This window comes from Coloeus monedula (assembly GCF_965178545.1).
Source record: "Coloeus monedula genome assembly, chromosome: 14".
Classification (NCBI taxonomy): Eukaryota; Metazoa; Chordata; class Aves; order Passeriformes; family Corvidae; genus Coloeus; species Coloeus monedula.
The window spans coordinates 10,513,598-10,540,177 of NC_138794.1; the positions used below are offsets into that span (position 1 = coordinate 10,513,598).

The window sequence follows — 26,580 nt, forward strand, 5'->3', positions numbered from 1 at the left end:
TGAAATAGCTGCAGAAGTCTGCAAAGCTGAATACCAGTGGTGAACAATGGCTCTGAGCATGACTAGTGTTAACCAGTTCTGCTACCAAAGACCATTCCCCAGCTGTTTTCCTCGGGTGAATAAGTGGCATCAGCCCTCTGCCAAAATGCACTGTCCAGAGCCCACCCCATGGCCAGGAGCTAGACTGTGGCTGAGGGAGCCACATGGCTACACAGACCTGAGCCCTGGACATTGCTCCACGCTGGGTTCATGGAGCATCCCTCAACCTCTCTACACCCTGCACCCTGTCCTGCTGCTCCTGGGGCCTGACCTGACCCCAGCCCCAGAGACACTATGACACCCTGGACCCTGCCTCACCCCTGGGACCCTGCCTGACCCTGAGGACTCACTGATTTCAGGCGCTGTCTTACTACAGGGGTCTGGCCTGGTCTCATGGGATCCTCTCATCCCAAGGGACCATGTGAGACACCAGGGAGCCCCTTGACCTTTAGGACCTGCTGATTTCAGGGACTCTCCTATGATGGGGGTCTAGCCTGATCCCCGAGGGCCCTGCCTTACCTCAGGAACTGTATCTGACCTCGGGGACTCTGTCTAATCCTGAGGATCCTATTGGACCCCGGGGACCCCGACAGACACTGGGGACCTTCTGATTTCAGGAATCCTCCAATTTCAAGGATTCTCCGATTTCAGGGACATTGTCCTAACACGGGGGTTTTGCCTGATCCGTGGTGGCCCTATCCGACACCGGGGGATCTTTCCCACCCCAAGCTCCATGTCCCACCCCGGGTATCCTGTCATCCCTGGTTATCCTGTCCCACCCCGGGGTCCATGTCCCACCCCTGACCGCAGGGACCCCGTTCATCCCCCTTCCCTGGGCTCAGTCCCAACCCGTCCCGGGGGCTCCCAAGCCCACGTCGGCGGCGGGGGGGGCCGGGGCCGGGCCAGGCGAGGGGCCGGGCCAGGCGGCGGCGGGGCCGGGGCCGGCGGCGGGGGCATCCCCGCCTCCTCGCTGGCAGCGCCGGAGCTGCCGGAAACCCCGCGGTGCTGCTGCTGCCGCGGCTCCGGCTTCCCGAGAAGTTGTTGCGGAGGGAGAGCGGCGCGGCCCGGGCCGGCACCCCCTGGCCCGCCCGGCATGACCGTCCGCCCGGAGCCCAGCGGGGCAGCGGGGCGGTGGCCGAGCCCCTGAGCGGGCGGCGAGGAGCCATGGAGCAAGTGAGTCCGGCCGGGAGCGGGACGGGGCGAGGGGGTGACCCCGGGACAGGGAGAGGGGACCCCCAGGCCGGGCGGGAGAAGCCCCTGCCGGGGCAGGGGGACCGCACTTCGGTGTTTTCGGGTGTTCGCCGGCGCTGGTACATCCCGGCCCCGCTGCGCCCGGGAGACAGCGAAGGAGACCGCGGGACGGGGGGTTCCCCATCCCCAGCAGCCCCCGGAGCGGCTCGGGCAGAGCCTCGGCAGCGCATCCCCGCATCCCTCGGGATGTTGGACCCGGCCAGGAGGGGCTGCCGGGCTCGGGCGGCGCTGGCTAAGCCGGGCTGGTTCCACGCGTGCTCGGGCCACCCCGAGTGACTCCCGCTGGGGTGTTGTCCTGCCCTGCTGGAGCCGGGCCTGGGTCAAATCGCCAGCTTGGACATGTCTACGCACCTCCAGCCTTCCCCACTTCTCTTCTGCTCCTCCTTCTGCTTGGGACGGGTTTAACTCTGAGAAGGGCCGTGGTGCTTGTTCTGCACACGTAGGTTTTCTCGTCCATGGGATCACACACTCCAATAGTCCATCCCTGTGAGGATTGATAAAAATGCCACAAATTTGTTAGCAAGTTAAACAGGTCTTTTTCTCCCCTCGTCTGGCCATGCAATTATTTCTGCTTCCTCTCCTTGGATGAGGTTTTGCTGCTCATGCACAAAGAAAGCTCCCGGTAGGACAGACTGCCGGAGGACTTTAAGCTCTGTCTGGTACATGCGATCCCTGTAGCTGTGGCTTGTCTCTCCCCCCTCACACCTCCTTATTTCATCTCCCAACATTCTGTGGCAAGAATGAAAGCTCTTTTAAAACAGCAGGGAGACAGCAAAGCAGCCCAAGTTGGTAGTGACTGAGAGTTGTTATTATCCGCTGGCATCCATGAAATTAATCCACAGCAGAGAAACTGCTTCCAGCTGGTGGCTGCTGGCCAAAGGGGCTTCGCACCTATCCCAGCATTGACTGGTTGTCTCACGGGCTTCTCTTCTTTAGCGACACATGCATCCTCCAGGGATTGCTTGCAGAAGGGGTGTCAGAGGCAGTTCCCCAAGTTCCACGTGGATCTGAGCAGTTTGTTTCCAGTGAGGTAGTTCTGCTCCAGCAGGCTGGGGAGAAGTGGAAGTGCTAACAGCAAGGTTTGCGAGATAAGGTGAAAAGGGAGAAAAAGAGTGGAGGTGTCGGGATGCAGGTTTTCTCCTGGGATTTGTTCATCAGCGCCGTGTAGAAAGGAGTGTGTGATAAGTGAGATGCTTGCTTGCAATGAAGTTGATGTAACTGGCTAAGACACTTCTGTTTCTGTGTAACTTTAAAGCACCACTGTGATTCAACTCTTGGGGGTTTGTTGTGTTGGAAGACATGAAGAGTATGTGGGTTTGTGGGCCTGTAAAATACAGGGCAGGGCAGGGGAGAAATAACTGCCTAATTTTTAAATAAAAAGCCATCCTGTCTGATTTGGGTTTTCTGCTGAGCTGCAAAATATGAAACTAAACCAAGCTGAAGGAGTGGAACTCGTGTGTCACTTCTAATGCCACCATGATATAAAATGCAAAAATAGCTCCTATGGATTGGTTTTGGGAGCAATGCCTTTGGCATGAGCAAGCATCAGGATAACTCAGTTCTTCCTTCGTTTACACTGGCTCATTTGGCTGATGTCAGGGGGCTTCTTCTCATGGATTTACCACAGGAATGAATCCAACCCAAGAACATCCCAGGAACGATATCCTTATATTTCTTGCAGAATGCTCATATATAGCTGAGTTAACAGCAGCTCATGTCTTTGTGTCATGCTCCCATTTTAACTGTGGAATTGCAGGCAGAGAACACAGGATGGACACAATGCCCTGCTGCCGGTGCCCTGCCCTGGCCAACAGTGCCTTGCCAATTTGGGGCAGGGCTGGCATAAAAATAATCCACAAAAATGTCAGGCACCATCTTTGAGCCTCTTCTTGCTTTTGCAGGAACAAACTTCCCAGTTGCATCATCTGTTTTTTTATGTCCTTAAGCTGCAGGTGAGGGATTACAGCACCTGTCCCCCCTTGTGGGATGTGCTGGGTACATGCAAGGGGGAAGCCGCTGAGCCAGAGCCCAGCAGCTCAGCATCCCTACAGAATTCTGGATCTCACCCCCTGCCACACAGCAGGGACAAGAGGAGGCAGCTCAGGCTCAGGTGACTTCTGTGCAGGGCAAGGGGCACAGCCCTCTACTTGTGGCTGTTGTCATCTGCTGAGACCAGCACTCTCCATTTCATTGCACTTTCCATCACCTTCCCTCTCTTGGGCTGCTCAGGTGGGGCTTGGAGTCATGGATCCTCTGTGTGGATGATCCCAGGTGCCGGCACAGCAGGAAGTCTTACCTGGTATGGAGGGTGCCCCATGCATGGCTCCTTTCAGGCAGGGGTTCCAACCAGGGCTCCTGAGTGATCTGGGGAGCTCCAAGGCAACCCTTCAATGCCAAGGAGGGGAGGTACTGTCCCTGGAAGGCTGGAGAGCCAGGCCCCAAGCCAGCTCTGCCCTTGCTGTGCCTTTTGCAGAGGTGCCAACATGAGCCCAACATGAGAGGTTGTTTTTCAGAGGTAGATGTTATGTGCTGTGTCTTCACAGGGAGTACTTTTGTTTTAAAACCAGAGTCGTTTTCACTCTGCAGAAGAGAGCGTGGATAGATGTATTTACCATGTGACTTCAGCCTTTCTGCCAGGTGGGGAAAAAAACCCCGCAAAAATTTACCTGCCAAGCAAAAAAAAAAAGCCTTAAAGAGTAAAAACATTTTAGCAGTTGTTGGTCTGCACTCACTTGAATAAACTCTTCATACAGCTACATCCATGCACAAGTGCTATGAGGGACACTGAAGTCCATGCCCAATTATCTAAAAATTACATCAAAAGGGTTCTCGATCAGGAAACCAGCAGGTCTGTATTTGTGCAGGAATTGATGTTTGCTGAAGTCGCAGGTCTTAACTGAATACAACTTCCTGGCAACCTAAAAAGTCAAGTTTAAAAAAAACCACCCTACGCAGTCCCTCTCATTTCCCGGAAAACTTTTTGATGCTCAGTCATCCTGTATTGTGGCCGTTTCAGATGCAGCTCAGTACAATTGAAATAACTTCTACAAAAGGCTACCAAGGTTGTAACAGGTTTCGGCCTAATTTTCTTTTAGGTGAAACATAATTTGAGTTCCTTGTTCCTAGTCTGCACCTGAGCCTACTTGCAAAGCCCAGCCCCTTCCAGACCTTAGTGGAGGTCAGAATAAATGTGGGTGCATGGGATGTTTAAGCTGTTTTTCTTCTTTTTATGGGTGCAAGCTCCCTCTTTGGAATAAGAGCCTACCCTGATGAAAGCTGCTGTCCAAGGGTATGTTCAGTGGCAGTTTGGTGCATGAAAACATATTTGTTAGCAATGCTTTTCTCCACATTTTTGGAGCTCGTCCGTACACACTTGCTCTGTCCTGACTATGGGAGTGTCCAGATCTGACTCTGTTCCATGCACTTGGGATTTTCTCATGTTATGAAACAAGATGTCTGAGTTCCAGCCAGTCCAGTTTGCAGTGAGGGCCATTTTCATATGTTTGGGTCTCTCTTGTCACACATCCTCTTTTTGTGTGCCAGCTCTCTGCAGCTGGATTGCTGCTATTACATGTAGGGACATGGAGGAAATGGAGTCTGAGGGACAGTGGGGTCCCTGGGAGGAGGTTGGAGGATTTGGGCTTGACCTCTCCTGACAATTTGCAAGGTTGGTGAGGTGTTTATGTAAGGGGATTTGGCTCAGCGAGGGATTCCCCTTGCCTTGCTCCAGGGAAAGAGGCTTATTGAGGGCTCCATGGGGTGTTGGGAGCAGCAGAGTGATCCAAGTGAGGGGATATGGGGATCCTGCCTTTGCAAAGACTCTTCCAGTGCATTGAAGAGGAGAAAAACTCTCTTATTTAACCTGCTGGGAACATTTTAGTGCAGACATGATGAAGTCCTGGCCCTCATGCCGTGGATTTGCCCACAGGAGTTGGTTTGGGGATGGTGACCAAGCATAGACACCTAGAAGAGAAGCTGGCAGAAGTGGCCTTGGGCTAAAATATGAGTGTTGCTGCAGATGCCAGCAAAATCCATCCTGCTGGGATTCATCAGAAAACTGGAGGAGCAAAGAGGAGAGGAGGCTGCTCTTTTTTAAGGTCCACTTGGTGCATAAGTAAGCAAGGAGTACCTCCCCAGAGAGGGAAGCAAAGCCCCTGGGAGAGCAGAGGAGCAAGGCTTGCTTGTTTCCATCCCAGCACTGTCTCAAGGGATATCTGGGATCTGTGCCCACTCTCCAGCCCAATGGGAGCTGGTTGAGTTTTCCTCTGGAAGATGCCAGTCTCCTGTTGTGATGTGGTGGGGAGGGACCACGTTTGGTGGGTGCCAAAATCTTCCCTGGGCAGGCTTTCTGGCGATGGAAACTCCTTATCCCTTCTGTCCTTACAGGATACAAAGGAAGAGGTCTCAGAGAAACCAAAGTCTGCTCCAACTGCAGAGAAATATGGCTGGATTAAAAAAAGCAGCGGGGGGCTCCTGGGACTGTGGAAGGATCGTTACATCCAGCTACGGAAAACACAGCTCGTTGTCTACGAGGATGAGGTATGGTCACAGCTAACAGCCTTGAATGAGGGACAGGAGCAGGCCCCTGGGGACACATGCATGTCCCTGTGTTTTTAACTCTACCTTCCAGCCCATTCCTTTCAAAAGGGCTTCTCCAGTTATCTCCAGGAAGGGTAAATGCTGTAAAAGAGATGGCAGCTGCATTTTTAAATATACTATATAGCATAAATATTTTAGCCACTGAATATTTTGACAGAGTCATTGCCAGAATAAAAAAATGGAGGGCAGGACATCCTGTGAGAAGGTGAACGGAGTAAAGCTTTGGGCGGAAGCAGGATATGTGCTATGAGGTTTTGGCTTTTGAAGGATAAAAGTGATTGTAGCAGGCTGACTTCCCACCTGCCACTTGAGGGGATGGCAGGCAACCCTGCAGCTGTTTGGCACCCCTCAAGCAGCTCAAATTGTTGCCAGCCAGACTCTTCAGGGTTTCTTTTAGCCACTGAAGGATGCAGAATGAGATTGTGAATGCTTGCTGTCCTCCTTAAGCACAGACAGTCTGGATTTGGCTCATCTTTTCCCTTTACTTGAGCCAATTCTGAGCGAAGGACCCCTGGGAGCCTTGTCCTGGACTTCCCTAGATAAACTGCATGCCTTAAGTTCATGACCACACTTAGAGCTGTTTCCAGACAAATGAGGAATAAGAGCCAAGCCAAATCTGTCCTGCATCTTCAGGCAAGAAGAATGAAAAGTGCAGGGCTGGTCCTGCCGGGATGCAAAGGTGGCTTTGTACTGAGTCAAGCCCTCGTTCCTGGGCTGGAAGCCGCTTCTCCAAGAGCAGAGTTTGCCCAAAAAGTTAGAAATTACAGTGCAAAGCACAAGCTACAACCAAGAGAGGTTTGAGAAGAGGGGTGGGTAAGTCTGAGCCCTGTGGTGGCTTGTGTGTGCAGCAGGGTGGGGGACTGTGGTCTGCACAAAGAGCATGTGCCTGTGAGGTGTCTGGCCCAAGAGGATCTGGGTCATGTGTGGGCATCAAGACGATATAAAAGCAAAATAATGTAAAGCTTCATGTGCAGTGTGTCAAGGAAAGAAGAATAGGGAAATGTTTCAGCATATTCATTGCTGCGATGGTTTCAGGAACAACAGGGCTGACAGTGAGTTCAGTTCTCTTTTTTAAAAACATACTCTTGCCTAATAAAGAAGATTTGTTATAAACAGTTTAGGTTAAAGAGTATTACCTCTTCCCTTTATGCTGAACACTCCTGCTCTTCCCAAATCCCAATGCTTCCTGGTGTCATTTGTTCACTCTTCATATGAAATGTCACAAAGGGTGCAAGAATAATGACAGGAGAAGTCAATGTCAGGTGATGAGCAGCTCGGAAGGCAGGAAAAGCAAGGAGGAGTGCTCTTACCCAGAGGGATGCAGCCTGGTCCTGTTGACTCTCTGTAGATCATTTCCCAGTGCCCTGGACACCTGTTGACTCCAGCTGAAGCTTCAGGAACTTGCAGATTCAAAATCTATAAACATGACGTAGGTTTTTTTTTTAAAGGGTATGCCTTTAAAAACAAGCTACATGGAGTCTCTCATTACCACAAGGGAAAAGGAGGCTTTTAAAGTAAGATTAATTTTCACAGACATTCAGAAGAAGGAAAAATCCCAACCATTTAAAGGGTTATTTTATTATCTCAACAAGGAAAATGGCATTTGTAACAACCAGGCATAATGTTTTCTGGTAGCCTGCGGATTGTGGTAACATCCTGTAATAAATTGCATCTGTAAGCTACAGTAGCTGCAAGGTCCCATTATTGTAAATAAGGGATCATGTTAATATCTATAGGCTATTAAACTGGCTTACAGTGAAGTCAAATGTCTTAGGAGAGGAAATTGCTGCAAAATTATCTGGTAGCACAATAGGATAACATGTGATTGTGCAGCCTTACTACAGGGAAACCAAAGGAAATGGCAATTTTCTGCACTCAGGGGGGGTCTTGTTGCCACAGAATTGAGGCAGTTCATGTTTATTACGGTATTTATCTTCATTTAATGTGAGTCAGGGCAGTGTGGCTGTCTCTATCTTACAAGTGGGGAACAAAATTTTTGAGATGGGAAGGGCTGATGACTAAGGAGAGTCTGTGGTGCAGTGTGCTATGGTGGTTTGCATTTCTGGAGCTCAAGGTGCCATTCTTCCCACTGGACCTTCTCCACTTATCTGCTCTATGTGACCCTGGAGAAGGACACAGCATTCCAGACCATCCTCAAGCTGAAACATTTACAAATGGGATTGTTCAGCGCTTGCTGAAAAAGAGAGGAGATAAAACCTCAGGCAACAGGAATAAAAGGCATCTCTCAATATGTATCCTAAATTAGACTTAGATGGGTTAAACGGGAGGGAAGTCAGCTTCCACGAGGGCAGGCAGGTTCGGAGGCTGAGCATTTAAGCTGGTCTGAGCCCATCAGGTTTCCAGGAACTGAGCAGTGCCTTGGACTCAGTGTGCTTTTCTCAGTCCCTCCCATGTCCAGCCCTTCGAAGAGGGGTGCTAATGTTGCCTTTAGCAGTTGTTTCCTACGCAGGCCACCTTGTTGATGCATTTGCATGAGCCTGGCTGCACTGGTAGCTGAGGTTTAGGTGCTAAACAAGAGCAGAAGGGACAGCCAACACAAGATACAGACAAGAACATTGTACAGTGTTACTGGAAAATACAGTCTGAGCAGCACACAAATACTGTATATCATCATCAGTAGCAATCTCCAGGAACGTGCTCCTGACCTGCCCTGGGAGTGTGTTCCCCAAGTTGCACGTGCTAGTCAGGCTTTGGGTTTGGTTTAAAGCATAGCCACCTCCTGAAGGCAAATGGTAAATGCCTATTGTGATACCTGGAGCAGAAGGGGTGAAAATTATCCCACACGGCTTCAGGTTTCTTTCAGCTGATGGGGAATGAAGGGGGATGGATTTCTTGTTTTCTGCTGTGCCTCCATCTACAGCACCCTGCATCTGTACCCTCACCTAAATAAAGATGCAGTTAAGCAAGATGTTTGTATATGACGTACCCAAATATCAGAAAAGGAGGCACTGATGCAAATACAGGGTGCTGGGGTCCCAAGAAACTGCTGTGCTGGTCTGCATAGAACCAAGCAGGTTATTTTCTAGTGGGACTTCTTGTCTTCTTGTCTCTGCATGTTCTTGCCAAAATAAAAAAAACCTACAGAGAGCATCTGAAGACCAGGCAATCCTATGTAGAGTGACTAGACAGATCAATATCACCACTTCATGGATTAGAAAGCATCTGTCTTGAGTTTGGCTTTTTTCCTTTCAACAATGTAGCTAGTGCTTAGAGCTGTTTTCTTGTTGTTTCAGGGTTTTTTTGTAAGTGTATTATTCGACAGGGAAAAATCCTACTAGATTCTAGAGACCGGAGGATCCATTTGGTGTTCAGCAGTTGGGCACTTAACATCTGCATTTTTCCCTGGTAAAGTGATAGCAAGATATACCCAAAAGTGATTTATTAAAACACTTTGAGAGCCTCAAATAGAGAAACAAATTATTTCAGGTCTAGACATTTTACACTGACTGGAGGGTCTCAGCCCGAGTGTGCGTCAGTGAAGAATTACACCTTCATATAAATAAAATTTTCGGAGAGTCTTTTTTCCCTCCTTTTTATCAACTTTTCATTAAGGAAGTTGTTTGCCAAGTATGATTCTTTGATTAAGCACATGCATTAATATGTTCAGGTGTTCAGTAACTTTCTTCTTAAGGGCCAAGCCAACAGACACAGATATTTTATGCCACAGGATCTGCTCCATGAAGAGTTACTGGAATAGTTTTTCTGTATTAAATCATGAATATAGGGGTTCTGTACCAGGATCAAGCTTGTCCAGAACATGTGTCAGGGCAGGACTCTGGAATTGACCCTTGTCTCTGCCTGGTGCTGAGTGTCCTTCAGGTCCCAGGAAGCTGAAGGGACCTGAAGACCTGCGTCAGGGTTGGGTCTTTCATTCTTTACCTTAGTGGTGCAGGACAGACATAAAGGATCTCTTTGTGACCCAGGTAGGCTCACAGAGAGGGGATGGCTGCTTGCCGAGGGTAAAACAGAGACAAAAGCCCCATTCTGGTGCTCCCTGAACTCAGATGCTTTTCCTTTGCCTCATACATGGAGTTTTTATATTTCTTTGGGTGCTTTCTTCCCTGCCTTCCCTGAAGAGGATAACTTACTTAAGAAGTTCAGGTCCCTGAGATGAAGGAGCCATAACTTGAACAGTCAAGGTGTCCCTGGGACACAGCATCCTACACGTCCCCATCCTCTCTGCCTGTGCTCCCTAGCCAAGTCACAGTCCCCAAAACCTCCCCAGGGAGAAGATGGGCAGCTGGAAGGCAAGAGGCAATCTCACAGCAAGACCACATCTCTCCACCCTGCCAAGTCCCCTTGTTCCCTAACTTGGTGCTCCACAGCCCTTGGGAAGTGGAGCACAGCTTGCATGAGATCAGAGGAAAAGTTCCTGTCCAAGAGGCAGGAAGGATGGCATGGACAAGGAGGGTGACAGGGGCTCTCCTGGGGACAGAGCTGCTCTTGAGAGCAGAGAGAGTGGGCAAGAGGCTTGGGGCTGGTCTCTGGTCAGAGCACTGCCAAGCTCTCTACATCCTGAGCCCAGGGAAGGAGCTGGGAGCTGCACCGGCCCGTGCGACAGGGCTGTAACGTGGGCGGTCATCCTCAGAAGGCCAGGATGAGATCACCCATCCCCGAGGCATGTATTCCTGACCTCACCCTTCTCTGTCATTTGTTGGCCGTGGAGGGGTTATTATTTCCATCCCTGTCCTTTTGCAGTGACATTGCGATACCAGGATTGCAGCAGGAGCCTTCAAAGGGCTCAGTAGCATCAGCAGGATTTTATCAGCTGGGTTTTAGGTTTGGGCAGGATTAATCTCCTCCTCCTAGTATGCATTTTCCTAGTTCACATTCACCTACTCAGTGTTTAATGAAATAAACAGTAATGTCATTAAAATAATAAACCTAAATTAGATCCAGACATCCCTCGGTGGCTCAGGACTTGCTCTGTGTACTGGCATCAGCTCTGCCGGGCCCCTATCCCCAGATAGGAGGGTTGAAAAAACTGAAACACAGCCTAAATTCTGCACAGTGACTTAAATGTCAAGTGGTAAAGGGAGGAAATTCCCCGCAGCCCACTTCCCTCTGAACTCTCCATTCCCTGCCTCCAGCCACACAGCAGCTTCCTGACTGCCACATGTTTCCTCATCCCACACCCCCTTCTCCACTACAGGAATTGCTAAATACAAACTCATATGGGCACAAGGAGCTGCCTTGGGACAAGAGCCTGAGCTGGGGGTGGTAATGGCCAGTGATTTTAATTCAGGATGGTACTGGAGAGGTTCATGAGCCATGCTGACTGTAGCACTTCACTGGCAAGAACTGCTCTGAGATTTTCACTGCTCATTTGTGCTTAGCAAAAGGGAGCTTTGGTCTCTGCTGGGCTACTGAGACATGAAGAATATTATCTGCCCAGCATTACGCTGTGATTCCTATTAGGGATGGTGCTCTGCAGCTGAACTGAGCCACGCACCACGTGTGGAATTTTAGTTATGTTACTGGGAGAAATAAGCCAAGATTGCGGCCGGCAGTCATCAGTGGAGATACTCCAGAGATACATATTCCCCACTGAGATGCTGGCCCAGACAGTTTTGCTGGCTGTACAGGGCTGTATTTCCAATCCTAAGCGTTCTGACAACTCAGAGCGTGGCTGCAAGAGGACTGTGTCCATCACACATGGCTCCTGCTGACCTTTGTGATGTGAGGACCAGTCTGCCCCAGCTCACTGTGGCAGCAGGGCTCTCCTCTTATCCCTGCTCTCAGGCTTCCTGAGTGGGATGCTTGGACCATCGTGTTGCTTGTGTCATATTCCCTGTGAAAAAGCAGGATCACATCTCCTCCTTTCACTGTCAGTTGGAGGTAGTGTCGCTTCTGGCTGCACATCCCTAGATGAGGCCAACAGCAATGGCAGAAACTGGTGTTACTGTCCATAACCTGTTATTTGCTCAGCCACTCTGGACCACTAGGCTTGTAGCTTAAAGACCAGGGTGTTTTCTTAGTGAGATGCCAGCCTGATTTATGGGGCTTGCTGTCTGCATGCAGGTTATTTTTAAGGCAGAAGAGCTTTTAGACATGCAAAGGGAAGACATGCAGAATTTGATGGTCTATGATTGATTTCAGTGCCTTCTATTCATAATAATGTTTCATTCCCTCTCTGCAGGATGAACAGAAGTGCATAGAAACAGTGGAACTGGAGAGTTATGACAAGTGCCAGGAGCTGCGTGCACTACTAAAAAGGAAAAATCGTTTCATTTTAATCCGCTCCCCGGGTAAGAAGGTAGGATTGCCTTTCTCATCACCCTCGAGTCTGCTAACTCCAAAGTGAGTTCCAGCCAGCTGCACCCAGAGCAGATGAAAAGCTCTGAGACTGAGCTCCTTGGCAGCTGGGAGAAATGACCTGTATCTGTGAAAGGTCTACAGTGTGTAAGAAAGAAAGCCACTGTCGTGTAGACTTTCTTCTTGTCATGGGGAAAGGGTCTTCCTGTGGCTTGACTTTTTCCTCCTGCTTTTTTTCCTGCCTTAGCATTTTCTTTCTTCCAGTACTCCCTAAGAAGTGAAAAATGACCATTCCCTATAGTTCCTCCATGTCCTCTGAGCACCTGTAGGTGCTGCAGCTTTGCTCAAGTTCCAGTGAAATCAATAATCCCAATCCATGTACTGAGACAGTTCCTGGAGTTAGAACCATTGATCTGAAAAACTCCAGTGCAAAGTTACTTGCAGCCAAATAGTTCCTAGGAGAAAAGATTTATTTTGCAGAATCCATGAAAGCCTACATCTGTAGCTTCCTGCACAGCATCTGGTTAGATCCAGAAGCTAAAAACCAGGCTGACATTGCAAAGAGGCTATACATCCATCTGAGCACTGGGTGTATGCAAGGACATCCTGCTTTACTTCCTATCTATATTCATCATCACTACACATCTTTGGAAGTTCTCCTTAGTTCCTACTTGCATGCTATCCATTTCAGCATCTTTATGGGCTAGAACGCTTCATTATTCCTTTAGGGTATCGCACTTTGCCTTCTAATTTCAATACGATTTTTTTGGCCTCAGAGTTCTTACTAAATCTCCCCATGCAAATCTGAGAAGTTGTGAGGGACAAAACACATTCATTTCCATAAGAACATGAACAGGAAAAAATACCATCTTGCTGCATTCCCCCATCTCCATTTTGTTTAAATAAATGGAGATTGTTTAGTCCTTCTTGTCACTGTTGCTTATTCTCTCACTCCAGTCACTTCATGTTTATTCGTATAATAAGACCCCAGCTGAGTTCAGAGCATCATTGTGCTAAACTTCATTCAAAACAACAAAACAAGGGCTGTCCTGCTCCAAAACCCTGGGCTAGTGAGCTCCTGCAGAGCACCAGAGCCCAGAGCACATTAGGAAGGAATTCTTCCCTGTGAGGATGGTGAGGCCCTGGCACAGGTTGCCCAGAGAAGCTGTGGCTGCCCCATCCCTGGAAGTGTCCAAGGCCAGGTTGGATGGGGCTTGGAATAATTTGGTGGAAGGTGTCCCTTCCCTTTGGTGGAAGGGGGGCTGGAACTAGATGTTTTTTGAGATCTCTTCCAACCCAAATAATTCTAGGATTCTGTGATTCCAAGTGCACACCTATTCCCAGGGGGGCCAGTAATACCCTGCGTGCTCAGAGATGGGCAGCACAGTAAGAACAGGTATTATCTGCAAGTATGTTACTGAGAGAATTGTGTATTAGCTGCATATGTCTCTATTCTGGTCCATGAATCAATCCAGGGTGTGAGACCTGTTCCTAAACCTCTCATTTCTTGTTATGAGAAAAATATGCCCAAACTGTGCCCAAAAGGGTAACTTCATCCTTTTGGCATGCTGGCAAGTTTACAGCCACCCTGTTTTTCATGCCACTGATTCAATGGAGACCTAGATAGAGGCTACTTTTTATAAGGCTCTTTTGGTAAAAGGAAGGGCTTTTATAAATGAAAAGTTCCCTGTTTGTAGCTCCCCTCCCACCCTTCTTTTGGCTGGGAATCTGGTACGGGTGTTGACACACAACATACTTTGGCAGATGTTAGCACAGGCTTCAATTAGGAGGCCAACGTACACAACTGTCCTTCTTCTGTTTTGAAATTGCAGCTGTGGTGATATATATCAGTTAAACATTTTCCATTTGGGAGGCTTGCTGCCATCCACAGTTTAAAATCACCCTGTGAGCCAGCTTGCCAAGCCCATCCACATCTTGCTAGGGTTTTTTTTTCACCGTCTCTCCTGAGCATAATGCTGAGGAATGAGTTTAAGGTACTTAGGAACTAGGAAAGCTAGGAAAGGCCATTTCTGTTTCAGTGCACAAATCTTGAGTAAAGGGAGCCCAGTTTAGCTGTAGGGGAATCCCAGTTTAAATCTTGGATGGGATATTTTTGAGCAGAGATGAATCAGTGAGTTAAAATTTCTCTGCAGCTGAAGTTGCACCTGAATAAATAAGTTGTCTTGCTAAACACTGGTCGTTGATGTACCCCAGGTTCTGCTTGGCCTGTTCTCAAGGATGACATTTTTGTTAAGCTGTGACAATATGAGCATGTCACACGCCTGCACTGGTACGGAACTGAAAGAAAGCACTGCGCCCTGAGCTTCAATTCTTCAGTGAAGGAAGCTGACAGTGTGCAAAAGTCCTGTTCTGCTTAGAAATCTCAAATGCTTCATTCCATCCACAGCAATTAAATGAAAACTTTTGGATGCAGAGAGCTGGGCTTCTAAGAAAGGGCAGCAGCCTTGGCCCAGAGACTTTAAAATGTACTACTCACAATGCAAAAAACCAGTGTAAATGATGCTTGGTGTAAACTCTGGAAATTACCGAGGTTGGCACAAGTCTGGTGTTCAGTGGATCTGAAAACCTTCAGCTGCAGGGAAATATTAATATTGGGAAGAGGGTCGTAGTAAGGAAAAGAGTCCACCAGCAAGTCCTGCAGCTCCCCATGCATCCTTGCACCTGTAGTCAGGGATGGAAACTTCCATTGCTTATTTTTCCCTTCATCAATTTTTGAGGTACCTGGAACTGCTTTCACCAGGGGCCCAGCCTGAAGCTGCAGTAGAATGCAGTGAGGCTTGGGGGAGTCTGCTCCTGGGGTCTGCCAGTCTGTCAGAGATGCTGCCTTATTCCCAGGGATTGTGTAGCTCTTGGTTCAGCGACAGAAAACCACCAGAATCCTCTGACAATCATCTCATAGAAACATGGAATGGTTTGGGTTGGAAGGGACCTTGAAGATCATCTAGTTCCAACCCCCCTGTCATAGGCAGGGAGTCCCTTGTCTTCTCCTTTCCCCTTCATGAACTAACCTAACAAAGTCATATAGAAGAAGGCAAGAAATGACCTCCCATCTGGCAGATAGACTCTGTTGCACTCAGGGTAGTTTAAGATGCTACTGACCCGGCTCTGCTTCAGCTTCTGCTGGAGGTGACCACCCCATACCAAAGGTCAGCAGAAGGGAACACATCCCCCCAGCAGTTCGCATGTGATTCACAGTCCAGTTTAGCCCAGCCCCATAGAACTGAAGCCAACACCAGGCTTTGCACTGATACAGGTGAGGACTAAGCACAGGTTTGTGTCATCCACCTCTGCAGCAGATCTGCAGAATTGCTTAGCAAAGAAGAAGTGTTGGTAACAGTCTCAAACTGCAGCTACACAGTTCTCCAGAGATTGTCTGTTAAATCATTTAGTGCAGGTACAACAGACTGACCCCAGGAATACTTCTCTTTCCTGGAAAGCAGGCTCGGCATTGCCATCAGACTGTCACTGCTTGAGGAGACTGATGTCCTGGGGAAGACAAGGAGCAATCAGGGAGCCAGTGCCCACTGCCGTCATGGACAGTGATCCGTGTGGGAGCTCTTGTTGCATGACATCTCGGCAGTGATTCAGTAGGAGCCGACCGGCTGTGCTGTGCTCTGAGTAACTGTCAGTAAATTCCGTAGCCTGCATTCATGGCTTACAATGGTCACTAGGTTTGGCCATGACAGCTTTTCCTGGCACACCAGCCTGTTGTTTATGGCATGACTCAGTCTCAGCTGGCTTAGCAAGAAGGAGTGCAAATGTGTTACCCTGCCTGCTGCCCTCTCATATTGGTGTCACTGACTCTCTGCCTTAAATTTCTGCTGGAGAACAGACCCTGCTTAATGTTTTGTAGGAAATATCCATCTTTAGATGCATCTGCTGGTGTTTGTAAATACTCAAATGAGTAAAAATACAGACAAGAGAAATTAATTTGTTCCTTGTTTGTTGAGAGCCTGGGAGTCTCAGAGTAGTGTGCAGAGTCCCAGTCACAGGCAGGACTGAGACAGGCAGCTCCTTCCTGCCTCTCCTCTGCAGCTTCCTGCTTTACAGAGAGCTCCCGTCCTGGTTTGGGTTAGCTTCCTCTCCCCAGTGCCTTGGCCGAGGACAGGAGCCACAGATGGATGCAGACAGACCAGGGACTGCAGGGCAGCAAAGAGGCTGTGGCTGGCAGCAGCCAGAGCATGAGCCTCTGAGCCCCAGCGGCCTGACTCTGCCTTGGTGTCTGTGAGTGTTTCATAAAAAGGAGAAAAAAAATTTCTAAGATACCTGGGCACTGGGAGGAACCTGCCCCTCTGTGTCACAGTCTCAGGGAGCTGTGCAAGCAGGGAGCCAGGCTGCAACAATATGAGGCTGGCACTGCCCACACTGCCCCATGGCAGGGAGCTGGGTCCCACTGTGCTGCTCATCCTCCCTCGCCCAGCTCCCTTCTGCTGCCACCTTCCCTGAGTCCCTTTCTCTCACCATCCATTGGATCTGCATTTGATGGTAAAGGGTTGCATGCCAGAGGGACATCTCAGCTTCTCATTAACAAGGAACCACCCTCCCGAGGTTTGCTCTGCTCTGCCACAGAGTTGCTGACACCAGTGCTTAGTCACAGTCTGGGAGGCTTTATTTGGAATGAGACACAGAAAGTGGCATTGGAAGAGGAAGCTTGAAGTGAGGCAGGAATCCTTCCCGTGAACAACATGTTCGGAGATTTCTAAACCCTGGTGCAGGCTGCCAGGTCTTTGCCAGGCAGTGCAGCAGCTCAGCTGCTCACAAGTAGAGCTTTCTTATAAGCTTTTATAATCACAAAGCTTTAGGGCAAAATCGTTTCCAAACAAAAAAAGTTTTTAAGCACACACAAAACCAGGCCAGCTTGGACTAAAACAAAATCTGGCCGTCACTCTGTTTTGGAGCCTTGCCTTCCCTTAGGTTCCCTGGTTAGAGTGGCCCTTCTGCATCCCAGACAAAGGGCTCTTTCTCCAGAGGGCTGTGGGTCAGGCCCTAACCTCCCCTCTGAGCTCTCAGGAAGGCATGTGGTCCTGTCACCTTTCCTGCAAACTGATCAAATAAAGACTCTTTCCCCAAATTACTCCTTAACTCCCTGCTTGCCATGCTGGTTGTGAGTGTCTGGCACTTGGCAGCTGTGATGTAAATCCATGGCATTGACATGAGAAATAAATACAGAAAGGAAGAACAGTTGGTTTCTAACAGCAAGAGTGGGTGTAAGGAGATCAGGCTTTAGTTCTGCAGAATTTCTGATGGTCCCTTCAGAAGCTGCTGAGACCCAGAACAGTTGCTGCTTTGTTGTGCCATGAACAGGGAGCTGCTAGAAGCACTTGACTGTCAGTCACCATTCGCTTTGTCCCCCTCATTTAATATAGTCCCTGTTTTATATAGGCACTGCTGTGATTTTGGAATGTGGGGCCTCATTTACAGAAAGGCTGAGGCTACAACTGCTCTTGAAAGCACTGGGAAGGTGCAGAGTACCTATAGAATGTTAAATACCTGCAAAAAAAATTTCAAAGCAAAGCTCCAAGGCTGTGTTTTGAACAAGCCTCTCAGTAGCTCACTTCCCCACCTGTAGGAGGTGGATAATTTCAGTTGCTCTGAAAAGGAACTTGTGAAGCCCCCCAGATATTGCAGTGGTAAATAGGAAATTAAAAACACTGTCAGGGGAATCTGTAATTCTGTTTTCAGAGCAGGGCTGAAGCAGAGTGAAATCAGTAAGACATATCGACCTGGGAGGATAAAACACATGATGGAATAACTTAGTAAGAAGTGCCAGCCTGTTGTTAGGGATGGTGCTAGAAGGAACACACACAGCAGGCTGATATCCCTACAGCCTGTAAATACTAGGAGTGTCTAACTTTTAAGTGCTTGATTTTGCAATGTTGCTGATGTCCTTTAGCACAGGAGTATTCCTGTGTGCCTGTGCAGTGTGGATTAGGACACCACATAGAGCTGTTTGGATCCCATCTGGTCTGCCATGGAGCCACCTGTAAAGTGAAGATGATATTTCTCTCATCTGAAGTGTACTCTGGGGCAAAACTGGTGAGGTACTCAGAGAAAACAGTAGTGAAGTAAATGACACCCTGCCTATTGTCCCTGCTGTGGGCAAGAAGAGATTAGAAACACTGAACAAAGCCATGGGGCTGTCCTGGAGGAAGGGAAGAGCTGGCTGGCTGGAGGACAGGCCATACAATCATCAACCCCTCCTCCCTCCCTATTAGTGACCCGTACTTCTTGCCAGTTCCCTCTTACATGACCAGCTCTTCCCTTCTTGGGGCAGCTCTTCAGACGCCAGAGAGTGCCTGTCTGTAGCATTCACTGATGGATTTCATCTGCAAACAGAAAAAGATATGGATTTTTGCACTTACATTGCTCTTATGCCTCATCATTCCCTTGCCCAGCTGGGTCAGGGTTAGTGCAGCCAATGTCAGTGCCCCACATACCTGTATCAGTTCTGTTCTGCAGAGCCACAGGAACAGGGAAGCAGGCAAAGCCCACTGCATGCAGCCTTCCCGTTCCTTGTATTCTGGGGGAAGTGGGACATAAAGTAGTTTACTCCATCTGAACCAGCCAGCGTAACTTGGACTTTCAGTCTGACTCTATGCAGTGTGACCATTTGCTGTACAACTCACTGATGCTCCAAGAACTAATCCAAGTGTTTTGCAGAAGGAAGAAACTTACTTTTTTACTACTTTAGTAGTTACCAAAATAAAACTACAGCAACAAGCTGTCCAGCATAACAAAATCCTGTTCATGGGAGCTATGCCAAAGCACAAAGGAATCTATAGTTTAAACACAGGCTAGAACTGGATGTTATATAGAAACTGAAGTGATTCAGAGGTACCTCTGGTCCTGACAAGGAATGCTCAGGCAAAAATTGTTTCTCTGCTCTTGCAGGTTCATGATATCAAATTTCAAGCTCCAACTTTGGAAGAAAAGGAATCGTGGATAAAAGCTCTTAATGAAGGGATCAATAGAGGCAAAAACAAAGTATTTGATGAGGTAAGAGAAACAGTTTTCAAGCTCCTGTGTTTCTGTGTCTTCTCATCCATGGCTCCTTTAGCTAAAAGCAGAACTTGCCTGAACCCCTGTTCTCCCCATCCTTCCTGCATGCCAGTCATGGTCCAAGGAAAGAGAAGGATGGTGTGCAAGGTAGGGCAGGTTCCTTCCCTTCAGAGCTTGGGATCAGAGGATTTCTGGGAGTTCCCCTTTCCCAATGGAAATGGCCAGTGCAGAGAAGCAGCTGCAGCGCTGAGTTATGTAGAGCTGGGATGCAGCTTGGAGAGACTCGTCCTCCCCATGCTGCCATGATCCTCAGCACCAAGCAGTGTGGAAATGGAGGTATTTGGTTAGGATATAGCCCAGTCTTCAGGACTGGAAAAGTCTGAAGTGAGTCAGTCCACCAGCCATTCCGCCTGCAGTCTGGAGAGAAGTCTGGTGGAAAGTTACTCCATGGCCTTGGCCAAACCTGCCTGCCTCTCAGCTAGCCCCAGCACACCTGCACTTTCAAATTCTCCTCCCATCCTGCTGCACAGAGGGGAGTATGAAAATTGCACAACCTAGAGCCTGTTTAACCTTGCCCTGCTCCCTCTTAGTTTGTAAATCGGCCCTGAGCTAAACCAAAGGAGCAGCATCTCTTCTGCAGTTCTTTCAGTAACTGAAAGGAAGTGAACAAAACCACCACCATGGGAATGACACAAGAAAAAATGAGCAGGGTAAGGAGGGACAAAGCAATCAGCAAGATCTGTTTAGCAAAGGAAACCAAAGCAATGAGTAAAAGTTTTGAGAAAAGGACTAACTGGTGTAGATACAGTGCTAGAGATGTGAACTCTGAGAGGCTGGGCTTTGCTTTTATTCAGCAGAGGGCAAAAGCATATGGGTACAGTGGGCAGTGAACTCTGCACACCCTTCATCAGCACAGCAAGCTGAGATCTCAAATTACCTCCTTGCCCTGTGATGTGGGGTTATCCTCCTTACAGAGGGAGCCAGCCTCTAATACTCATTCATTCCAGTAAGGATCAAACCTCAGATTTAAAGTGTTTCCACACAGGCCAGGCACAGGCTAATGGGTCAAGCCCTCAGCTGGCTTGGATTATCTGTTTTCCCCTGAAGGAGCTGTAAAACCACTTTTGCCATACCAGCCATTTTAAACCCCTATTTCACCCTCACCAGCTTTCCTGTTGTACAAACTTGTCGTACTAAGGACACACAGATGTTTTCAGTGTCCCTGGTCACTGATGCTGCCTCTCAATGTGGAGCAGACTCCAGCCCTTGGCCATCACAGTGTGGGTGGGTGGGTGGTCACAGAGCCAGCACAGAGAAGTACCTGTCAAGGCACTGGGACCTCCCTCCTTATGAATGTGAGGCAGTGGATTTCTCCTCTGATTCCAGGAAATAAATTTGTTAATTCAGCTGGAGTTGCAATTAATCCAGGTCACTGCTCACACCTTCTCCTCAGCATCCTGCAGTCATTAGAGCTGTGGAAAGGAAGGGCTGTAACAAAGTGCTGCTGATACAGTTCACAGTCAGGTCACAGTTATTAATGAGCTTTCACCTCTAAGATGGAAACAGCAGTTTTGGTGCTGTGTTCTGCCACATGCAGGAGCTGGTCCAAGCACAGGGTGCAGTGAGGACAAAGCTCCTTGTGTCCTTTGTTTCCTGCCCCTTAGGTGGAGAGAAGTTGCAAACCTCCGAGACCTTATATATCCATCACATATGTGCAGGGCTTTGCAGGCAGGCTGTAACTGAGTTCTGAGGTAAAGACTAGTGGTGAAATATTCTCCAATGAAATGTTGAAATTTCATGTGTGACAGTGACAACTTTATAGACATATCTTGAGAAATTAATGACCCTCTTCCTTTTTTGTTTCCCTCCTCTTCCCCCTGTTAAAGGTAAAAGTAGATGAGAGCCTTTCCTTAGACCACGTAACTCGGGACAGGGTGAAAGTGTCCCATGGACGCCGGCCACCCACAAGAAGCCACCTAAAGGAGGTAAGTGCACCCTGTTGGAGTGAGCCAACCCACCAGCTGGGATCACTGGGAGCTGCTCCTTCCACTCGGGTACCAAACCCCAGGAAAAACCTCAAGTATGGACAGCCCAGAGAAAGCTGACGAGGGAAGCAACTTCCTCCAGGAAAGACTGTGCCAGCACCTCTCTAACGAAGCTCCAGGTTCCCATAGATCTCTGTCTGCTGCAACATGTTACCATATATTTAGCTTTTCATAACTCATAAGCTACTTCACCATCTGGTAAGAACCATTAGAGTTTCATTTTCATCAGAAGAAACCGAAGCTCCTGTATTTATTTTCAAAGATGTGATAATGTTGTAGCCACAGTAGTCTAAAGGTAGAAGAACTGCATGGTCCACAGGAAGAGCTGTATTTTTATTAAGCTAACCAGAGAAAGCAGATGAACTTTCAAGCTTACAAGCCCTTCCCTAGGTCTGAAACAGAATACATTATTCTCCCAGGCAGTTTTATAGACTAACATGTCTACTTTTAACTGATTTTCTGGGTCTGTCACTTAAAAAAAAAAGAAGAAAACACAAAATAAACCTGCATTTCATTTTCAGGGGAGAGGTTCTTACTAATGTTTGATTCGTGTGATTTATGAAAAAGTTTCTACAGACAGATTGATATTTTAGCAGAGCATTAATCTCAAGAAAGGAAGGTTTTTAAATCAAACCTTCTTTCTTCAGACTTCCAAGACACTGACTTATGTGCCTGCACAACACTCAGATGACCCTTGTGCAGAAAATGAGATGCCTTGAGACTTTTACTTTGCATAGAAATGGAGGGAGAGTGTCTGTCCCAGAGAAATGCATGAGAATGAATCATAGATTCCCATCCTCCAGAAAACCGCAGAAGAAAACATGACAAAAGTCACAGCAACAATGAAGTGTGGGTTCTGTTGCCTAATATGGGTTCAGTAAGGTAGCAGGTTTTAGTCCCTAGGCACTATAAACATCTCTCTTCCCTGCTCAGATCACTATTTTCATGAGATAACCTCTGAAGTTAATACCTGTAAGACTTCTCACCCTTAGCCAAAATCAGGGGAAACTCGCTTACAAATTTAGAAGCAGAAATGAGGGGATAGAGCCTGCAGGAAGATGTGTATCATGGCTGCTGGCTGCAGGTTCATGAAGGAAATGGCATGAACATTGATTTTCAGTGTTCAGAGGATGGATCAGGGCCAAGCCGCCAGGATGCAGCTTGCCTCCATCTCTCTCATGGGCTGGAAAGGCAGAGAGGCTTTAACTAAACTCTGCACTGCAGGAGCCTGTCCCTGGCTGCAGCTATGCCTTTGTGTGGTTTTGGGTTCCCTCACACAGGAACTGTCACCGTGGTTCTCCCTGTGGGGCACTGAGCTTACACGCTGCAATGTCTTTGCTAAGTCCATCCTTTTTAGGAAAACCTCCCTACTAGTGAGATTTGCACACAGCCTGTAGTCTGAAGGAGGTTTAACCAGCTGAGGCTTGGCCCTAGTAAGGCAGGGATGACATCAGGTTGGAGGATGCAAGCAGAAGGCAACAGGATTACAATCCCTGGCCAAGCAATCCAAAGATCAACTTGGTTTATGACAAGCGCAAAAGCAGAAAAGTGAGCCTTTGGGGAGGCACATTGTAAATGAAGGGGGCAGAGGGATCCCAGTACAAGACAAAGAATAAAAAGGCAGAGCTTAACACTAGCGCCCACAGGAAAACCAAGAAATTAGGTTACTGGGGAACAGGCTTTAAGACATTCTTCTCAAAGGAAGAAGTAAAATAAGTTCTGTGCTTTTCTTAGAATTGAGGGCTAGTTTGGGTTGGGAGAGACCTTACAAATCATCTGCCAGGGCAGAGAACCTTTCAGTAGACCAGGTTACTCAGAGCCCCTTCCAGCCTGGCCTTGAACACTCCAGGGATGGGGAGTCCACAGCCTCTCTGGGCAACCTGTGCCAGGGCCTCACCACCCCTATAGTGAAGAATTTCTTCCAAATATCTAATCTAAACCTGCCCTCTTTCATCTTAAGGCCATTCCCCCTTGTCCTATCACTCCATGCCCTTGTGAAAAGTCCCTCTCCAGCTCTCTTGGAAGCCCCCTTTAGGCACTGGAAGGGGCTCTTAAGGTCTCCCTGAAGCCTTTTCTTCTCCAGGCTGAACAGCCCCAACTCTCTCAGCTTGAAGCAGCAACCCCTTGCTTGCCATGCTGGTTGTGAGGGTTTTGCACTTTAACTTGAAGTTAAAGGATGAAACAGGATCAGTGATGGGATAGATATTGAAAACTTTCTTTCTTGTTTTTCAGGCTGCCAAGTGTACATCAGATGGTATCCTGCGACTAGATCTGGATATAGTAGACAATGGACCACCAACCTTTGATTCCACTGTCAGTGAAAGCGACAATGAACCACCTCAAAAAGAAACTCCAAAGCCACCTATGCCACCTACAAAACCCACTGGCACAAAAGAAAACCAAGAGGCAGAGAACAATATTCCTGACCAGGAACATAAAAAACCTCTGTCTCCTCCGTTGCCCCCAGATAAGAAGCTTAAGGAAGGCATCACATCAAAGGATGGTATAAATGCCAAGGAAGAGGACTCTGTCAGTCCAGAGGAGAATGTGGAAGAATCGCAAGCACCAAGTGAGGAGAACAAGGAGAACCTCACTGAGGTCAGCAACAGAGTTATAGCAAAAGCTCCAATTCCACTTCCTAAGAGTGTGCCAGACAAGCTGAAAGTAGCTTGGGACCAACCAACCATTGAACCTAAAAAGACAGAAGACTTGGAATCAGATGATGGCAAAGACAACCTGGCTGAGATTGCTGCTGCAGATGTTACAAAGCCTCCTGTTCCTCCTAAGGTTTTGTCAGAGAAAATGCTTGCCACAGTGAACTCCAGCCATGGTGACCTGGAAGCTGGGGGCTGGGAAGAGCAGGAGTCTGGCAGCTTCAAGCCCCCGGTGAATGGGATCACAGCCAGTGAGGTAGCAGAGTTCACATCCCCAACAGCTGAAACAGAAGAAGGAAATGGGAGGACCGCAGCCGAGAAGGAACAGCAAATTTCAGCAGAAGAGACAGAGACTTCCTTAGCTACAGAAACAGACCATGAGAGTGTAAAAGCAACTATTGAGAAGAAAGATTCTACAGAAAACACTTCAGGTCTCAAACTTCGCTGTTCTTCTCTGGGAGACTTACTCTCTGATTCCAAAAATAAACAGAGAGCACTTCCAGGCCAAGGTTTCCCAAAGGATTCCCATCAATGCTTAGCTAAAATGGAGGAGAAAGTTGCTAATGAAAGGGAAAAAGCAGAAAAGCTTCTGCAGAAGGTTTTACGTGAAGGGTTAGAACAGGCCCAGGGGGGTAATGGACCCCCAGTGATGGCAGAGACATTGCTCAATGAGGCAGTAGAACAACTTCGGCAAGCTACACAGGTTTTGCAAGAAATTAAAGGTCTTGGAGAACTGAAAAGAGAAGGAACACAGAAACAGAAAGAAAAGCAAAAGGATCTAGTGACTCTTTATAGGAGAAGTGCTCCCTGACACACTCTGCAGAGACTTCTTTCCCAAAATCAAAGCTAAACATTTGCATTTATGATTTGTACCATTGCGAGGCCAGTGTTTAAAGGTGGTGTTTTGCTGTGCACACACCATGTTTGTGGGACAGAATTGAGCTTTCAGTTATAGGATCTTTCTTTCTTCATGTTGTACATACCAGTCTGGTTCTAATCCTCTTAGCACAGCAGAAGGTTACAGGACAGTGAACAGTTTCAAAAATGTGAATGCTCTTTAAGGATTCTGTCCAAAGTCCTTTCAATGGATCAGGCCTTAAAAATTAGTGGTAATCAGACAAAGCCAGATTTTTTGAAAGGAGCAGAATGGCTATTCTAGCAAAAGCCCATCTCTCTGTATTTACAGACAAGCAAATACCAGATTACACTGTCACCTATCTGGTTTTCCCAGTTAAATCATTTGAGGATAAATGTAGTCAGTGTTTGTTCACTTGCTGGCACAGTTTCCCAGACCACCTGGCCCAATGACATCTAGGAATGTAAAGATAAACGGTTTAATCTTCTCCGAAGATACTCATCAAACCACATCCACAGTTAAAAAGTGACCTCACACAGAGGCAAACCAAACTGGCCAATTCCTGACTCCAAGTAGTGTCCCTGATGTGAAGCAGCTGTATGAAGGCACTTTGAGGCTGCCTCTGCAGCGCTTTAGGTGTGCTAAGCACTGCATGAATGAACACAAGTCTCAAAGCACCATTGCCAGGCAAGTATTGATCGTTCCTCTTTCCTTAATAGGGAAATTGAGGTTACACTTGGCCTGTGAAGGTGTTTTCTACCAGGACAACACATTCATTATTGAGGACCATACCTGTCTGGTAACTCTGAATCCCCTCAGTGTTGTTAGGAACCAGTAGTCAGGCATTTGGAGGACATGTGTCCAGGAGATCCTCAGGAGCTTCCTAGGAGAGCTGTCACTAAGAAGCTTTGGGGATGTGTGTTCCCTTAATGTTGTCTTGGGATGTAACTGACAGGAGCATGCACATCACGCAGTGGGTCTGGACAAGATCCCCCTTCCCACTAAACACGTCTCTACCTGCTGTGTCCTGGTCAGCCTGAGAGCCATGGTTTGGCCCAGATCTCTCTATTGAGAGATTGACACACATGGAGGGAAAGGCATTTTTGCACAGAAAACTTTGGGGCTGGTCCCAATGGCTTAAGTATATGAAAAATGCATTGCTGCAGAAGGGTGTGAGGAAGGCATTACAGAAGGCTCCAGGGCAATTCCCACAGCTTCCCTGTCCACCTGCTGGGAGGAACCACAGTTCCTGTGGTCTTTAGTGATTACAGCAGTGGCAAAATCATATCTTTGCACTGCTGCTGTATAGCCCCATACCCGAGCTGCTCCTCTCCCCTGTTCTCTATAGTTGCTTTGAAGAGAATTGTGTGACAGCCCAGAGGTCTTCTCCTTTGCTTGAGCCAAACTCTGGAAACATGGAAAATGGCAATCTCCCCAGTCTGGTTTTAAGGAGTGACACGCTACCTAAACTCTTTTATCTCATTTGCCAGCACTTTGTTCTTAGCTCATCCATTTCTTTTTCTTCTAATTTCCCAGGTCCCACAAGTCTGCAGGGGGCTGCAAACACCACCCACAGCAGCAGTAAAGTTTCATCTAAGCCTCCTCTTAGGCTAGGCATAGGTACGTCAGGTCTGAACACAGAAAGGTTGGCTTTGGGCTTCCAAATACCTTGGTTTTCACCACTTGGAGCCAGCAAGACAGATAGTGACCATAACTGATGCTTCTGCCTCTTTTGATTAAACTAGCCTTGGTTTTGGTAGCGAGCCACCCTCTCAAGACAGCCATAGATGTTGTATGAGTTGACTTGTTATTATTCTGTCATGTGGAAAGTTCTACATAG

General features: G+C 48.0%; 1 protein-coding gene across 1 annotated transcript; it reads left to right on the forward strand.

Annotated features, from left to right (window-relative positions):
- Positions 1-1,113: 1,113 nt before the first annotated feature.
- Positions 1,114-25,188, forward strand: PLEKHO2 (pleckstrin homology domain containing O2). The gene is made up of 6 exons (XM_082290540.1): positions 1,114-1,212; positions 5,677-5,829; positions 12,050-12,166; positions 19,078-19,182; positions 21,072-21,170; positions 23,463-25,188. The coding sequence occupies exons 1-6, from the start codon at positions 1,204-1,206 to the stop codon at positions 24,693-24,695; spliced, it is 1,716 nt and encodes a 571-aa protein (XP_082146666.1). The 5' UTR covers positions 1,114-1,203; the 3' UTR covers positions 24,696-25,188.
- The last annotated feature ends 1,392 nt before the right edge of the window (positions 25,189-26,580 follow it).

Bases quoted from the DNA above. Each gene is read 5' to 3' on its own strand.
- PLEKHO2 (XM_082290540.1), top strand. The intron at 5,830-12,049 runs GTATGGTCACAG...CCCTCTCTGCAG, and splicing joins TCGTTGTCTACGAGGATGAG to GATGAACAGAAGTGCATAGA. The intron at 19,183-21,071 runs GTAAGAGAAACA...CCCCTGTTAAAG, and splicing joins AAAACAAAGTATTTGATGAG to GTAAAAGTAGATGAGAGCCT.